This window comes from Equus asinus, chromosome 26 (assembly GCF_041296235.1).
Source record: "Equus asinus isolate D_3611 breed Donkey chromosome 26, EquAss-T2T_v2, whole genome shotgun sequence".
NCBI lineage: Eukaryota > Metazoa > Chordata > Mammalia > Perissodactyla > Equidae > Equus > Equus asinus.
In genome coordinates this window covers 41,025,304-41,043,095 of record NC_091815.1, presented here as the reverse complement: position 1 = coordinate 41,043,095, position 17,792 = coordinate 41,025,304, and the positions used below count along the sequence as shown (strand labels likewise).

Sequence of the window (17,792 nt, the reverse complement as noted above, 5' to 3'; positions counted from 1 at the left end):
TAAAGTATATTGTCAGTGCTCAGGTTTTTTCGGTTTTCCCAAAAATATGAGTATTCTTTAAGGCAATCAGACCCAAAATGAATCTCTATGACTTTTAGTAGATGTATCTGGTAAGTCTCTACTAACTTACAGATATCACTTCATTTTTAAATTCTTGGACCAGTCATTTGTTGAAGTTGCTTAGTCGTTTGTCCATCAGAATTTGCCATGTTCTGGATTTGGGTTTTTTTGCGTCTGTCTGAAGCTGTTTACCATGCTTGACCCTCCCATATTTCCTGTACACTGGATGGTAATGAGATGGATGATTGAGGTCTACTCCTGGTAGATAAATATGTAAGAGTGACACACCTGGAAACCCATGCAGTGTGACAGTGTGTTTTGCTAGAACACTGCAACTCAGCCTGGAAACAAAAGCATGTCAGTTACCATATGTTGCAGATGTCCCCAGGAGAGTGGGAGAGTGCATTTTCGTGTCTGGTAGTGTCACTGCAGCATATCCTAGAGACAAACATATCTCAAACCCTGTGCAACAGGTATGTGAAACTGACACCTCAACACAGCCTGTACACACATGTGCATTTACCACATCCACAACAGAAAACAAGTGTGACATACGTGGGACACCCAGCCAGCTTATGCAAAGCACACGAGGGACCTGTGAGACAGGTACAGGTACCGATACACCATAGGAGTTGTGGCCACATGAAAGCACCAATACCGCACAGAGATTTGTGAGACAGGCAGGTGATAAGGATGCCCCAGGGCCTGGTGTGTGGCTTGCATGCGCATACATGGAGACTGAATATGCACACAGACAATGGCCAGACCATGTATGAAAATAGAACTGTGACCCACATCCTCTGTAGTAATCAACCCACAATGGGCAGGACTTGGTGAATAGTTGTTAGCTTCCTAAAATCTGCCCCCACTTCTGACTCAGGACCAACTAGAGCAAGCCAAATGTGTTCCCCTAGCCAATCACATAGGATGTGTTGCTGCTAGTTAGCCCGCCTCCAGCCTCCCCATGCTAACGGCCTCCGTCAGGGAGTTCCTGAAGCTTTCTCTTCTTTCATCATCAAATTTTCCCATATTGCTGTCTGCCTTTGAGTGTCTGCCAAAGCAAGCGACGGTGACTGTCTTGCTGTAGCAAACTGTGAATAAATAGCCTGTAGCTTTTGCTTGTGCTCATTTGTGATGGTTTTCATTTATTTCTGCAACATGCACACACATACAATCACACAGTCTCCATGTACTGAGTGTGACAATGCGGGGACTGTGTGGTTTGGAGAGAACCACTCTCCCCATCATTCTACAGGCTTGATGAAGCACTGATGGGGGTCAGAATAGGGTGCAGGTGCACACCTTGGCACAACCTGGAGGCTCACAGTTTGGATGATTGAATGTGAGTGCATGGGGACACGGGGTTGGGGGTAGAAGCCATCCAGAGGCCCAGCAGCAGACTTCACTCAGAAATTGCTTCCCCAGTTAGAGGCATCTCAGCTACAATTCCATTATGTCCAGAGGCCACGTGGCCCTCCCTCAGTAGGCCAACATAGAAATTCTTCAGGAGGCCTCAGTGATTCAGTGGTACTCGCTACAGCTTTCCCAGTGACTGAGCAATAGGTTCTAATCTCATGCAACAATCCAAGCCTACTGGCACCCTCTGACTCTTCAGGCATTGGTGACCTTAAAGAACATCACTGTGTCCTTCACCTGGGAGAAATAAGGGGATTTGGACCTGCCCCAGAGGACACTGTAGCAGGATATGATGGAGAACTGTGAACTCCTGGCGTTCCTTGGTAAGACCTCACCTCTCTGCCATGTGGACAACCCAAGGCTTCCTTCCTGTTTCCACCTTTTGCTCATGGGTGGCTGGTAAGCACCGCCTCTCGAGCCTTCCTGTGTCTACCCACAGCCCCTGCTGTTTTCTGTGTTCTAGTCTCACATCCTTTTGCCTGGTCTTCCTGTGTCTGCATCAGGAAACATCAGACAAGAAATATGCCTTCTGAACACAATCTTAACCCGAGGGCCCAGCAACTCTGTCCTCAGTTGGAGGTCCTTATTCCGTAATCCACAAGAGAGAGGCTGACTAGCTCAGCCTGGTTAAGGCAATTATCCCCAAAGCCCAGTTAGCAGGGCCGTGGGTGATGGGCTGTTCTCAGAAAAGCGGCTGAGTCAGGCAGACCTCCAGGTGGTATTTGCCATCAGCGCCTTCCGGGGGGATCTTCCTAAACAACACAATCTCGGTAAAAATGCTCCTGGTGTCTACATGATCTTCCCTGTTTCCTGAAGCCCAGGCCACACCCCTCTGCTGGAGAGTGCCCAGAAACGTCTTCACATGGCGTGGATGATCTCCCTGAGAAAGACGATCCTTTCTCCCTGCTCTTTTCTGCCTGAATGATTTCAAGAGGAAGTCTCTGTTCAGCACTTGGTCATTGATGCTGCCCTGGCTGTGGATAATTTCTCTTTTTAATGAGAGAACAGCTTTAGACTCACAGCATTCAGCAGGCAGCGTGAGCTCGCTGGGACTTGATTTTATTATTTCAATTTCATTGCTGTGTTTTGAGGGCAGTTCTCCATTTGCAGCCAATCAAACTGATTTTCCAATTTACCAGAGCAATGAACAATTCCCTTTTAGAATAAATCTATTTAAGGTAAATAAAAAGCAGATCCATTTAAATTGGAACCAGTAATATCAATGGCCACAGCTAATGTTTCCTGACACTGAGTACATGTTGGGTCTGTTCCAGGCACTGTTGATGGCCATTCATTTAAGACTCATGACATCTCTGTCCTCTCAATGTCAGGAAAATACAGCCAAATGCAGTAAGTTCCTCATCAAGCTCAACTTACTCACTTTAGAAGATGCCCCTCCCTTGTGAGATGCCATCCTCTCCCTTCTTTGGTGGTAAAAGTTCTTTCTTTTATGAAATGTGGGTGAGAGGAAATGATAGTTGATGTCTATGAGATGTTCTTTTTGGAGCAAATTTCTGTGTGGGCTTTCTAGTTTTAAAATTCTTTTTAGTGGTTCATGAAATGCTGACATCTGGGTATCACCAAATCATCCCCTTTCATAGGCTCTTCCCCCTATTAACTTCTCTCACTCATACCGCCCCCCACACCTGCCTTCATGGCCCGCTTCCGCTAAGGCTTCTGACTTCACACAGCAGCTGCACATCATTTCCTTCTTTGTGTAGCACCCAGGAGCCCAGCTCCTGAGGCCCACTGATGGTGTTGAATTCCAGCTCCGCTGCTTGTGAGCTGTGTGACCCTGTGCAAGTTAATGAACCTCTTTGCGTGTCCATTTCCTCCTTGGTAAAATGGATAACACGGTATCTACTGCTCAGGACTGTATTAGGATAAATTGGTTAATGTATGAAAAGTGCATAGGACAGCGCCTGGTGCTCCCTAACTATGGGCCTGTTGATGGTTATGATCCCTGCTGCAGTCATCGTCATCATTGTCATCATCATCATCATTTTACCAGGACTTGGCCCCTTCCAGAGCAGTATTGCGTAGCTTTGTGATTATGCAGCACAGATGCCAGAGACGGCCAACCTGGGTCTCTAGCTTGGATCAACTGCTCATCAGTTCCCCGCCTTTCAGCAGTTACGTTGATCTCCCTGAGCCTCGGTTTCACCCTGTGGAAAATGGTGCCTGTCAGCCACCTGCTTCATAGGAGGCTGTGAGGAAAACTCAAAATAGAATCCTTTAGTGCAAGGCCTACAGGAAGAGATTCCTAACACTTTACTGTGAAGATACATACCACGTTTCTGAATAAGGAGACCAAAGTGTGTGTTCACAAGGGCAGCCAGAAGCTGAGTATATGTGTGCCACTGCAGGCTTCAGACTGCAAGGGCACCCCTGCCTCTGGACTTCTGTGGGAAGCTCCTCAGTGTGGCCTCCCTGCTTCTCTCTCACATCAAGTTCCAGTGTGGGTCAGCTTGGAGCTCTGGACCAGTTATTCAGGGACCCAGGTGCCTTCTAATGTCCCCATCTAGCTTTGTGTTTGCTCTGGCATCATCCAGGTTGCATAGGGGAAATGAAAGGGGAGGGCAGAAGTCACACCCATTTGCACACAAACATCACTTCCACTCATATTCCATTGACAGGAAGTAGGCGTTGGGCCACACCAGGGTGCTCAGGTCTGGGAAATGTGGTTCAGCTGTGTTCCTGAGGAGATGAGAAAATGGGCTTGCTTTACAATCCCATTGGACATTGGGAATATGAACCCCTCCTTCCAGAAGGTGTTTTCTAATTAACCTAATTTATTGGATCTGAAATATCCTGTGTACCAGCTACTTTTAAAAAATACTCAACCTACTCTTGAAAAATAGAGTGATAATCATTCCTGTGTCATTGGGTTACTTGAGGATGTAATGAGATAATGCAGAGAAGTGCATAGTGTTGTGCCTTATTCATAAGAAATGGCTCAGCAAAAGTAAACTATTAGTATTATCCATGTAGTAATATTAATCATAATGAAAAATAGTAATATCGTATGTTTTCTCATAGACTGTCTTCCCGACTCAGGAAAAAAGGGATATTTCTTCCCCTTGAAATTACTATCTCTTTTATACTCTGCATCCCATCCTTTCCCACATTCTCCATTCATTTATTCATCCTCCTCTTTGTCCTTCGGACTCTCAGAGGCATTTCCTTGTATTATGTCTCCATGGCCTTTGTGTACTCAAAATACTAACATGATATTTAGACTTGTCTATCTCACAGCTGACTGCAGAGGCAGCTGGAGGCTTCGCTGCCATGTGTGGCCTCTTCCCACTAGTCATCCTTCAGGCTGCTCAGCCAGCCAATAAGTGTCCGTGGCCAGCACCAAATCAGATCCTGAGTCTGTTCCAAGTGCTCCCCCATCTCCTCTACCCAATGTCTCCCCTTGAATGTCTCAAACGCACCCTGAGCTCATCATAACAGAAATTCAACATCTTGCCTATTACTCCATATTCCCAATTTCAGTGAATAGTCTTGCCATCCAAACAAGTTTGAAATCCAGATTCACCCTTTGGCCATAATACTCCACACAGTGCTGAGAAATTATGTCTGGATCACATAAGCCCGCTCTGATGTCTGGGTGTCTCTCTCCTGTGATTGGGTCGTAATGTTACTAGTTTTTTCTATCCAATATCAATCTGCCATGCATCTTTTATCTATTGTGTTAGCACTCAATGATGATCATTGGGTAGTTGATTATTTTATGAGCTGTTGAAACATTTGTATCCTACTTCTATTGCTATTTCTGCATTTATTAGCTAAAAATCCTTTATAAGGAAGAATTTTCCATAATCTCCTGTTACCTCAGAACACAGTCTGTACAGAAAAGAGAAGAAAGAGCTTGATACCTTCATTCTATTTAGCAATTTTCAGAATAATTATTTGGATCACTAACCTCATCCTCAAACAATAAGCAAATGTTTATCTCAGGGATAAGACGCCCCCTTTGCACACATGATCAGACCATGATCATGCCAGCCACTGTCATAGTAGGAAAAAGCATTTGGTAAATGGCTCTTCTTTTCAGATAAGTCTAAGATTCTAAAATGAATTGTATCTATCTTAGTCTTTTTGGGCTGCTATAAGAAAATACCATAGACTGGGTGGCTTATAAACATCACAAATTTATTTCTCACAGTTCCAGAGGCTGGAAGTCCAAGATCAGGTCTCTGGAAGATTCGATGTCTGGTGAGAACCCATTTCCTGGTTCACCGACAGCCTTCTCTCTGTGTCCTCACATGGTAGGAAGGGCAAAGGAACTTCCTGGGGCTTCTTTTATAAGGGCACTAATTCCATTCATAAGGGCTCTGGTATCTAATCACCTTCCAAAGGTCTCATCTCCTATTACTATCATATTAGGCATTAGATTTTCAACATATGAATTGAGGGGAAAACAAGCATTGGGACCATAGCAGTATCGATGTCAAGAAATTGAGTTAGAAATATTATATGGAAAAAAACAATGGGCCTTGCTGGGGTTGGAACATAAACACTGAGATGTATCTGTGCAGGAAGAATGTGTGTGCGTGTATGCAACGGGGCGGGGGGTGGGGGGGACAGGCAGAATGCCACATTGTCTACTTCCTTTTGGGCCTCCTGACATCCCTCATCCATTTCCCCCGTCATGACCCTGGCTGAACTCTTCTCTTCTGTGTCCCTTGATTGCACATACTGAAGCCTACAAAATTGACTCGGAAGCTTTGATCTACATATAGTTAAAGAGTAATAAGATAATATTTGTTGGTTGAAAATATTATTGAAACTATAAACTATTGAAAGCACATATTTCGTGACTGAATGACATTGCAGTGTGTGCATTCAGGTTTTTCTTTGGGTTCCTGTTCTGCTGAATGGAGTCTATAACATATTTTCTCCCTTTTTTAAGTAATATATTTTTAAAAAATAGAAGGGCAGAATAAATATAAAGACACTTGGATAATATAAGCTTAAAATTATAATTTATGTCAGACTTTCCTCATTTATGTAAATTAAATCCACTGTATATATCCCGCACAGAATTTTGAAGAACTTCACAAGTTTATTTAAAAATTTATAGAAAACAAAGTTTTCTCTATCGTTCCCCTGTTTCAGGGACATCCAATATCTTCCTCCCCAACATCTCAGTAACAGCCCTCTGTAACGTCTTTTCTCTCTTGACCCTGAGCCAACATACAAAACTCACAAAATTGGCTCTAAAGCTTCAATCTGCGTGTATTTGAAGAGCAACAAGGTGGTTATTAGTTCGCAGCTATGACTCCTACTTTGTATCTGAATGACATATCTTGTTACTCCCTCATATTGTGACTGGCACTTGCACCATTGGGAACGTCTGAAATAACAAGATGGAGAAAACACTGCTGAGAAATCTGGGCGCGTCCCCTTTAGGAACATCCGATGCCTCTCTTCCTCCGATGGAGCCTCTGCACTCCCTTTCGCAGGGCGCCTCTCCGGGCCTCTGCGCCCTCGGCTCCTGGAAGGAGCAGAGCGTCCCTTGCCTGGTGGGATGCAGAATAAAAACTACATTGCCCAGAAGGCTGTACTCCGCGGGACAGCTGTCTGTGCCCGACCGTTGTCGAACCGGAAAGGGGCGTGGCTGGCCCGTATTGACAGAGGCGGCGCGGGGATGGACGTTTGTGCCGGGGCGGGGGTCTGTCCACACCCGCGGTGAGCCCCGCGCCGCTTGTTTGGACGGAAGGCGGAAAGACTGAGAGGAGGACGCACCTCGGCCCCTTTGTAGGACTTGGGGGAGGGTCGGCTGAGCCCGCGGGACGCTCCCTGCCCCCGGCGCGGCCCTGCTCTCCCCACGGTCCAATGGCGCCGCCGCTGGACCCCGTGCAGGTTAGTGGACGGTGCCCCAGGCCCCTCGCCCGCTGGGACCCCACCCGCGTGGCCACGGCGCCCGACGTGCGGGATGGCGGCGTCCTGTGACCCTTCGCCTTGCCGTCTCCCGGCCGTCGTTTCTCTGAGCCTCAGGATTGGGGGCTGTCGGCTCCAGGGTCCGAATCCAGGTCAGGGGCTACCGGGGGACGGTCCCATTTCTTCAGCCAATAGAATGCTGTGTGGAAGGGAGAGATGTGGCTTCTGGAACCCACTCCGCCCCACGACCCCGCGCCGTGCGCGTGGAACGACCTGCAGGGAGGAGCGAGGGGGCAGAATCTGGAGACTTCCCTGTGGGTTCTGGCCGCGCCCCTTCCCGAGGCTGTGACTAGGAGCAAGTGCCCCTGCTGCCCTTAGCTTCTATTTTCTTGGTTATAAAATAGGAATATTAACGGTGCTTTTTCCTGAGTTGAGGGAACTGGAAAGTGTGTATGGGTTTGTGTCTCCCACTGCCCAGCACAGTCCAGGGAGCATCGCTCCGGCGCTGTTTCCAGAGATGTCTCCTGGGCCTGTGTTGATTTTACAGGCTCACCCAGCAGGAGTCTGACTCTTGGCCCTCCCTGGCCTCTGGCCTCTACAGGGATCCGGCTTGGGTTGGGGAGAGGCAGGAGCAGCGTTTTGGGATTGCTGCAATGTGAGGGCTGAAACGGTGGCGGGACAGTCTGGGAGCCATAAAGGCCAAGGAATTTATCTTTCAGTTTACAGCAGGTAGAACTGGCTTCCCACTGACAATAGTGAATCTATTTCCCTTTTTAAGACGTTCAGTTATACTAGAAAAGTGAGTCCATTCAAGTGGTCGGTGATGATCGTGTGCAGGAGTGTGGTAACTCTCCAGCAGTCATCCCGAGTAGCCTCATGGTAGCCCTGATCACTGTTGGGGATTGTCTTATTGGTTAATTTCCCGTCCAGGTGAAGGTCCCTCCCTCACTTTATTGCAGACTCACTCCAGTGTCCCCTCCTTAAAAAGGTCTCCGTTGCCCCATCTAAAGTGGTCTGTCATCTCTTTAATCTCCTTGCTCCATTTTCTTTCCTTTGGAATGTTCAGGGCCCTCTGACAATGTCTTGCTCATTTATTTAGTTGTTTGCGTAGGATCCCTTTCCAGTCCCAGAATGTGTCTCTTGCTGCTCTATGCCAAGACCTAGAATGGTCTGGGCTTGTAAAAGGCACTCAATAAATGGTTGAATGAATGGGCCTCCCCTTTAGGGGCTCTCATCACACTCATAATAAATACTCACACCCTCCCCTCACCCCCCACCCCCGGCCGCGGCCCACAGGGCTCCACTAGATCTGCGCCTGCCTCTCCCTCCATGCTTCTTCTGTTCTTCCCTTGCTCACTGCACCCAGCCATACTTCCAGAACTTGCCAAACTTCTTCCCATTTTGCAGGCTTTGCCCTCACACTTCTCTGTGCCTGGGTCCCTGTCCTCAGGTCTCTGTAGGGCTGTCTCCCGGCCCCCTTACTGTGTGTCGGTCACCTCTTAGGATCATCTTTTCCGCTGTTTTAGCTCTAGCTAAGGTACCGCGGCCCCCACCTGCCCATCTTCTGGTAGCTCTGTGCCACCTTTTGCCAGATGTTCAAATCCTGCCTCTGCCCCTTAAATGTGAGATTGTGGGTGACTTTCTAGAGCTGCCTGAGCCCCAGGCTGCTGGCTGTGACATGGAGGTGATGATGGCATTTACCTCATGGACTGTGGGAGGATTTTTAGTAGAAGTCACAAATGACATTGAACACTTACTGGGACCAGGCACCCCAGTACTTGCCATGGGAACACTTTCTCTTTAGTTCTCAGAACTGCCTGGGGAAGTGGCAATGATCATTGTATTGATGTGGAATCGAGGCATAGAGAAACACTGTGATGTCCTCCCCATGGTACACAGCTGGCAAGAGGCAGATTCAGGAGTCCTGATTCAAACCCTGGGAGTCTGGCTCCACAGCAAGATCTTTAGTCACTTTACCTCAGTCTGTGAAGCCCTCAGCCCGGGGCGGGCACGCGGCGAGGACCAGGGAGGCTCAGCTGCTGCTGTTTTCATTGTTGGAGTTGTCATCATGATCATTTTCCCCATTGCTCTGACATCCCAGAGCACTTACCATCTGCTCCCACAGCCCTCACAGGAACACCACTGTCTCTTATCTCCAGTGGCCTCCCCCATGGGAGGCTTTTCTCTCAGCCACACAATTGCATTGTGTCCAAAGGCCACGTCCACCTCCCCCTTGAGCCCAAAACTGAACTCACCCCTCAGAAGGCCTTGGTGATTTGGGCCTGGGTCTCTCTGCACCTTCACCAGTGACTAAGTGACAGGCTTTTATCTCATCCAGCAGCACAAGGCCAACATCACTACCTGTTTGACTTTCCAGGTGTTGGTGACCTTCAAGGATGTGGCGGTGACCTTTACCCAGGAAGAGTGGGGACAGCTTGACCTGCATCAGAGGACCCTGTACCAGGAGGTGATGCTGGAGACCTGCAGGCTCCTGGTCTCACTGGGTAAGGGCTTACCTGTCACCCCTGTGGGGGACCTCAGCCTCCTTGATTCCTGGCTGGTCAAGGAGGTCACAGGAGCCACCGTCCCTCCTCACAGCCCCTGCAGTTTTCTTGTCCCTTCTCCTGCCTGGTCTCCCTGTGTCTGCATCAGGGATCGTTGGGACAGAAACAAGGTCCTTCTGAACACAAACCCTCACCCAGCTCCCAGGACACTGGGGCCTCAGTCTGAGGTCCTTATTCTGGATTCCACAGAAGGGGAGCTGACTGACTCAACCAGTCTGGGTCAAGTGTCCCCACAGCCCAGTTGGCTGGGCCTTGGGTGATGGGCTGTTCTCAGAAGAAAGGGTGAGTCAGGCAGACCTCCAGGTGGCATTTGTCATCAGTGTGCCTCAGAGATCTTCCTGAACAACACCATCTTGGTAAAAAGGCCCCTGGTGTCTACGTGATCCTCACATGTTTCCTGTAGCCTGGGCCACAATCCTCCATTGGTATAGATGATTTTAGAGGGTGCACAGGGATGTCATCAAATGCCACAGGTGGACACTCTGAGAAAGCCGATCCTTTTCCCTTCTCTATCTGACATGCTGATTGTTGTCAAGAGAAAGTCTCAGATCAGCGCTGAGTCTTTCATGTCTCCCAGTGGTGGCTAATTTCTCTCTTCAGCAGAGGGAGCAGCCTCCAGCTCACAGCCCTGAGCAGGCCGCATGAGCTCACTGGGACGTTAATGGCATTATTTTGATTTCATTGTTGTGTTTTGATGGTAACCTTCTATTTGTGGGAAGTGAGAGTGACTTTCTCATTTACGAGAGCAAAACAGGGTTCCCTTTTAGAATAAAATATTTAGGAAAAATAAAATGTGGGTCAGTTTATGATGGCAGACTGTGCTCTGCAGACCCATCACTCTGAGTTCAGGTGGGAAAGCAGACATCAATTCTTAGATGAACTGTGATGAGTTGCAGAAAGAAAAAATAAGAGTATTTAGGAATATATAACCAGGGGTCATAATCTATCGTGGGTACTTCGAAAATGGCTCCTTAAGAAGTGACGCTGGAGCTGAGACTTGAAGGCTGAGTAAGAGCTAGCTGGGAGCAGCAGTGGAGGCGGAGTTCCAGATGGAGGGACCAGCAGAAGAGGCCCTGAGGTGACGGGGAGCTCTCTTCCTGGCAGAGCCAGAGGAACGTCTGATTCATGTTTTCTCCCGCCCCGTCTCTGAGCTCGGTGCCAGGCACGAAGCACACATAGGGAACGTTCCTGAGAGGTGTCTGCACGAATCCTGGGCTGTGGATCAGAGTCTGCCAGTTGAGACTTCTGTGGGTCCTGGTATTTCAGTCATTGGACTTATATACAGAACTCTCCTATGTTTTACTCCCCCCATCCATTGAGATGTATTTGGCTGCCTCCAACAGAAGACCAGCTCAAACTGGCTTCCCCCAAAGGAACTTTACCACCTCACCTAATGAGAAGCCCCAAGGCAGTGGTGGATGTAGCAGTGCAGTTACATCATCAGTGATGTGAAGGTTCTCTCTGCTCTCCGTGGACCAGGCTTCTGCCTTTTCCTCAGCCTGGCTCCCTGGGGGATGTAGGATGCTGCTGCAGTGGCAGAGGCAGTAGGCCCCCTTGTTCAGTCCTCCCCTCCTGCATGAGAATAAAAGCTTTCTCTTCAGAATGAGAATCCAGCTCAGGTTACCTGCCTACCTCAGATTACCAGTGATCAAGGATGCCATTCACTGATTTATTTCCACCAACAGTTTTTGCTAGTAATTTCTCTCTGGGCATCAGTTCCCTGGGGTGATTTCAGAAATACTGATGCCGAGGCCTCACCCCAAGAAATTTTGTTTTATTGGGTTTAAGGTTGGAATCAGACATCCCTAGGTGGTTCTGAAGGATGTTTGAGAACCAGTGACTTAGATTAATTACAAAACACCTGGAAGGAGGGCCTCAACTTCCTGGCGTCCCAGGGCTGTGTGTGAAGTGGTATGCACCTGAACAGTGTTGGCTTCCACTGATAAAATTCAAGGGCAATGGTGTTGCACAGACAGCACTACACTCTGCAGCTGTTGCAGCCCGAGTGGGATTTGTGCCCTTAGTGTCCAGGTCACAAATCAGCATTTTCTTTTCTTTGGGAGCAGATTTATGCATGGTCTTGTTCCTGTCATGAAACCCCAGATGAATGAAAAGGTTTTTTTCTTCTCATCAAAACACTTGTGTCCTCTTTCTTTCTCCATCAACAGGGCATCCAGTTCCCACACCAGAGTTTTTCCCCCTGCTGGAGCACAGGCAGGAGCTATGGACGGTGAGGACAGGCCTCTCACGTAGCCCCTGCCCAGGTAGGAGCTTTCAGACCCTCAGGGGACCACTGCCTCAGAATTTGGGGACCTCCTTGTTGTGACCTCCTGGGGGCCTGGATGTTTCTCTCACACACTAGAGTGTGCACCAGCAGGTCAGCTCTGAACCACAGTTATTCAGGGACTCAGGTGCCTTCTATCGTCAACAGGTAGCTTTAAGATTGCTCTGGCATAAGGCAGCTGGCGGAGGGGAGACGAGAGAGGAAGGGACAGAGACACACCCGGGTGCACACATACTCACTTCCACATAGTCCACTGACACAAGCTAGGTGTTTGGCCCCACCTGGGACCTCAGGCCTGGGGATGTGGTTTAACTGTGTACCCAAGAAGGGCCCATGGGCTTGGCTTGTATTATCTCAGTCAGTCCTGCTGTACTCAGCCTACCTTCAGAAAATCAGAGAGAGAATAATTTCTGTGTGATTGGTTGTTTGAGGATGTAATGAGATAGCGCAGCAGACAGCTCAGTACAGTGCCTGGCCTATAGTAAGGGTCAACAGAAGTCAGCTTAGTCGTATCCACGTAATTATCTTAATTATAATGAAAGATAGTAATATCACATGTTTCCTTCTGGACTCAGAGGAGAGGGAGCCTTTCCTCCCCTTGAAATTACTCTCTACACTACACTCTGTATCCCACTCTTTCCTGCCATCTCCATCCATTCATCCATCCTCCTGTTTGTCCATCAGACACTCAAGGGCAGCTCCTTGCGCCGTATCTTCCTGCCCCTTCTGCCCTGAAAAACACCCACATGACGTTCGGCCTTTTCTGCCCACATCCATGCTGCTGAGTGTAGCTGGAGTCATCCACCCAGTGAGCTGGATCACTGCTGAGTCCCAGGCTCTCTTCTCTCTGGGTCCTTCTCGCTTCTCAGCCAGCCTGGGAGTGTCTTTGGGCAGCCCCACCGCCCACACTCTGTTCCAAATGCCATCCCCACTGCCCCCAATCCCATGGCTCCACTTAAGTGTCTCAGAGGCACCTCAAGCTCCTCAGCCTTAGAAGACACTTGTGACGCCCCCTGCTCCCATCCCCAGTTCAGAGAATGTTCTGCCATCCAAGCAGGCTAGAAGACTGGAAACCCCTCAGACGGCACCTCAGCACCCCTGCCTCCATCAGACCCAGCATCCATCCATCTCAAGGCCTTCCATTTGATATTCTCCACATTTCCTGAAACCATTACCTCCCCCACTTTCATTGGCTCATCACCAACACCCTAGTCCAAGCTCTCATCAAAAGATGAGATGATGCCAGATACTCCCACCAGGTCTTTCCACACCTCTTCTGTGCCTCTGCAGCCACTCAGACATGTTCCAAATCATCACCTCTTCCTCAGTCACTGTATCTCAGCATGAAATCAACTTCACGTTAAAAATAAAGGCTACGTACTTTTGCTTCTTGCTCCTGAACCCTTCGAGACTCATTCATGTCTGTCCCCCACCTGTGGCTTCCCTTGTCATCTGTGGAAGACCTTTACCTCTGATCATTGCCAGTGCTGCCTCCTTCATTCCTTCGGCCCTCTGGGGAACTTGCTTCTTCACTTATTTTCTGCCTTGTCTGTATCTTCATCCTTTCTCTACTCAGCCTAAAAATGGGCTCCAGTTGCTTACACTTGGAGAAAGAAAACAAACACAAATGCTTTCTGTCAGTCATAGACCACAACTAGCGTTGACTCTACTTATAAAGCTGAGTTCCTTGAGGGAGTTGTCTCATTTTGGGAAAAGATGTATACACCTGAATTCCATACCTATTGTTTAAAATCTCCTAATTTTTTAATATAAGAAGTACAATGATGTGCACAAATCTTAAGGGTTCAGCTTAAATTTTTACATATGTATAAACTGAAATATTCTCCACCCCAGTCAAGATTTAGAATATTTCCAGGACCTGGGGCCAGCCCCGTGGCCTACTGGTTAAGTTTGGCATGCTCGGCTTCAGCGGGCTGGGTTCAGTTCCTGGGAGCCGACCTACACCACTCATCTGCAGCCATCATCATGCTGTGGCAGTGACCCACATACAACATAGAGGAAGACTGGCACACGTGTTAGCTCAGGGCGAATCTTCCTCAAGCAAAAAGAGGGAGATTGGCAACAGATGTTAGCTCAGCGCAAATCATCCTCAGAAAAAAAAAAAAATTTCCAGGGCCTTTCAGGCTCCTGGTGCCCCATCCTTTTATGGTGGGGAGGGGTGTCTTGAACAACAGAATTTATTTTTCTCACAGCTCTGGAGGCTGCAAGTCCAAGATCAAGGTGTCAGGAGCATTGGGTTCTACCAAGGCCTCTCAGCTTGGCTTCTACAGCAAGATGGTTTCTTCTTGCTGATGTCATTGCGGTCATCCCAACTGCCCAGTGGAACGATGAGAATAATAACATGTTAGTCAGAGGTCTCCAGAGAATCAGAACCAATAAGATGTGTATATATGTAGAGATTTATTTTAAGGAATTGATTGTGAGGGCTAAGCAATTTTGAAGTCTGAAAGGCAGGCCAGTAAGCTGGGGCAGTTGATGTTGCTACCTTGAGTCTGAAGAAAGTCTAGAGGCAGAATTCCTTCCCTTCCAGGGGATCTCAGTCTTTTCTCTTAAGGCCATCAAATGACTGGATGAGGCCTACCCACATATGAAGGGTAATCTGCTTTGCTCAAAGTCCACAGATTTAAATGTTAATCACATCTAAAAAGGACCTCACAGCGACATCTAGAATAGTATTTGACCACACAGCTCAGCACAGTAGCATAGCCAAGTTGACATATAAAATTAACCATCACAAATGATAGGGATAATGAGGCACAATTTAGTAAACACTCAGGCTATATCAAGAATCATGTAGAGCGCTTTACAGGCATTTTCTCATTAAACCCTTGTGAGAGCCTGAGAAACTGAGCATCTCCCAGTCTCTCAAATGAGGAGTTATGACTTGAAGAAGAAGGTAATTCCCCCAGGATCAGCTCACCTGATAGAGGCAGGGCTGGAACCGACGCATTCTGGCTCCAGACCCTCATTCTGAACCATCACGCTGATGCCTCTCCACAGAGCAGAACCTTCTCTTGTACTGTTGGGCCCTGTGACCCTCATTCCCTCCTCCTCTGTGGTCTTCATCCCCTTCCTCTTACTGCAAACACCTCTTCAGTGTGGGCTTCCCCAGGCATCGGGTGCCCTTTCTTCCTTTAGTTCCTAAGCACTCTCCACTGGTGAATCTGTCCATGCTTACTCCTTATATTTCAGTCCAGCCCCATCCTCTCTTTTCCTCTTTCTGGCAAGTTTGACTTCTCCATCAGGACCCAGCTCATGGGACACCCATCTGGGAACGTGACCTCTTTTTCTTCACGGTCTTGTTGGGTGCTGCTTCCGTATGCTCTCATAGCACCAAGACATCAGTTCTTGGGGCAAATGCCCCCAGACAGTGTTATTAAAACTGCCCTCTCTCCCCTACTCTGGGCTGTGAGGAGGGGTCTCAACTCCACATCCATGTCCTCTGGTCCAGCCTGCCCTGCAGATTTTCCCTTTAATAGTATCAAAGTTAGAAGGACCACAAAAAGTAATTGGAAACCTAGGTTATGAAGATGTAAAAGCACAGCCAATGTCAGAGGTGCTATTTTCTTCCTCATTTTCCCCTGAGGTGTTGCTTTTGTTTCTCCTATATTTGCATCACTAAAAGTGCCCCTTCGTGTATTGGATTCTCTTCAGGTGACACAACAAAACTTCAGACCAGAGAGCCAAGCACATCTCAGCTGGTTTTGCCTGAGGGAGACTTGCTCCAGGGAAGCCTGACTGAGGGATCTTCAAGGGACTCCAGGTTGGGACAAGCCAGGGATGAGGAAGGGCTTCTGGAAATGCAGAAAGGTCAATGGAGGCCAGCAACAGAGCCCCACAAAGAGACCCATCCTGGGGAAATAAGCCTTGAAGATAGTCATTTGGGGACACATGATAGTCTGCATTCCAGGGTGTTACAGGAGAGAGTCCCTCAGGGAGATGTCCTCCATGAACGTGACCCACAGGGACCAGAAAAAGGCCCCACGATTCATGCTGGAAGTAACCTGTACAAATGCAAGCAATGTGGGAAAGGGTTTAACAGGAAGTGGTACCTTGTTCGACATCAGCGGGTTCACACTGGCATGAAGCCCTATGAATGCAATGCGTGTGGGAAGGCCTTTAGCCAGAGCTCAACCCTCATTCGGCACTACCTCATTCACACCGGGGAAAAACCATACCAGTGCATGGAGTGTGGGAAGGCCTTCAAACGCAGGTCCTACCTCCTGCAGCACCGTCCAATTCACACTGGGGAGAGGCCCTACGAGTGCAGTCAGTGTGGGAAGGCCTTCACCCACCGCTCTACTTTCATTCGGCACAGTAGGACCCACACTGGAGAAAAACCCTTTGAGTGCAAAGACTGTGAGAAATCATTTAGCAATAGGGCACACCTAATTCAACACTCCATCATCCACACTGGAGAGAAGCCCTATGAGTGCAGTGAGTGCAGAAAGGCCTTCAGATGCAGCTCAGAACTCATGCAGCACCAGCGGGTTCACACTGGGGAAAAGCCCTATGAGTGCACCCAGTGTGGCAAGGCCTTTCACCGGAGCACCTACCTCCTTCAGCACTCTGTCATCCACACTGGGGAGACACCGTACAAGTGCCTCGAGTGTGGGAAGGCCTTCAAACGCAGGTCACACCTCCTGCAGCACCAGCGGGTTCACAATTGAGAGCCTGCGAGCACCTGACTGTGGTAAGGCCTTCACCCACTGCTCGTCTTGTCTTGCAGAAGGGGATCCACACTGGAGGAAAAAACCCATTCCGTGCAAAGAATGTTGGAAAGGTTTTTTTGGTCAGCTCTTCAGACACATGAGTAGTCACATTGGAGAGAAGCCCTGTAATGCAGTGAATGTAAGAAGCCTTCAGCTGCTGCTCCGCCCTCCCTCGCCATCAAAGGATTTGTACCAGAGAGAAATGTGCGAAGGTGTGTCACCAGTGTGTCCACCTCTGTCAACATCAGAGAACATACAGGCAAGACATTCTGAATATAACTACTGAGGACAGTCTTTAGCCAGAAGAAAAAATCTTACTTGCCATCTGAGAATTCATAATGAAGAGGAACACGTAATTGTCATGGTTGTGAGAAAACTTTCCGTGACAGCTCTTATCATGTGGGGTCATACTGGGACTAGAAGTAGCTCGGGCTTTCCCGTACCTGTGAGAAAGCGTAGAGGAGGCTGGCCCAGCAGCTCCTGTGCACTTACCGCCACCTTCAGCCACAGGTCCCCCTTTGGTTTATGCTTAGAAAGCCATCTCAGGATTATTTCAGAAAGAAAAGTAAAAAGGAGAAGGAGGAGATGGAGACGGAGACTATAAACGGAAAGACAAATGCCTTCACAAACCCTTTCGGACTCCCTGCCGGGCCTCGTGCAGTGTCTCATCAGTTCTAATTTTCGGTGGGGGAATGTTTGAGAGGTAAAGGATCTCAGCCCTTCTACTTGTTTCTTATATGTATTCACTGCTGTCTTGTCAGGGAGGCTGGACAGTGAGGGCAGCTCTACAAATGTTTGTGGGGAGCCTTTCTTCCAAACATCTCCACCCATGAGGAGCATAATTCT

At 48.4% G+C, this 17,792-nt stretch overlaps 1 protein-coding gene across 2 annotated transcripts in view; it reads left to right on the top strand.

Moving 5' to 3' along the window:
• LOC106847388 (zinc finger protein 550) overlaps positions 1-17,044 on the top strand; it is a 29,663-nt gene extending 12,619 nt beyond the window's left edge. The window contains exons 1-4 of one of the 2 annotated variants that reach the window (XM_014866642.3): positions 7,094-7,347; positions 9,743-9,869; positions 12,098-12,193; positions 15,889-17,044. In XM_014866642.3, the coding sequence (XP_014722128.1) occupies positions 7,321-7,347; positions 9,743-9,869; positions 12,098-12,193; positions 15,889-16,904 (1,266 nt within the window). In that variant the 5' untranslated portion in view covers positions 7,094-7,320 and the 3' untranslated portion in view covers positions 16,905-17,044. Of the gene's footprint in view, positions 1-7,093; positions 7,348-9,742; positions 9,870-12,097; positions 12,194-15,888 lie in introns of those variants that run through there. The other variant, XM_014866640.3, reaches the window with a different exon arrangement.
• Positions 17,045-17,792: the final 748 nt, after the last annotated feature.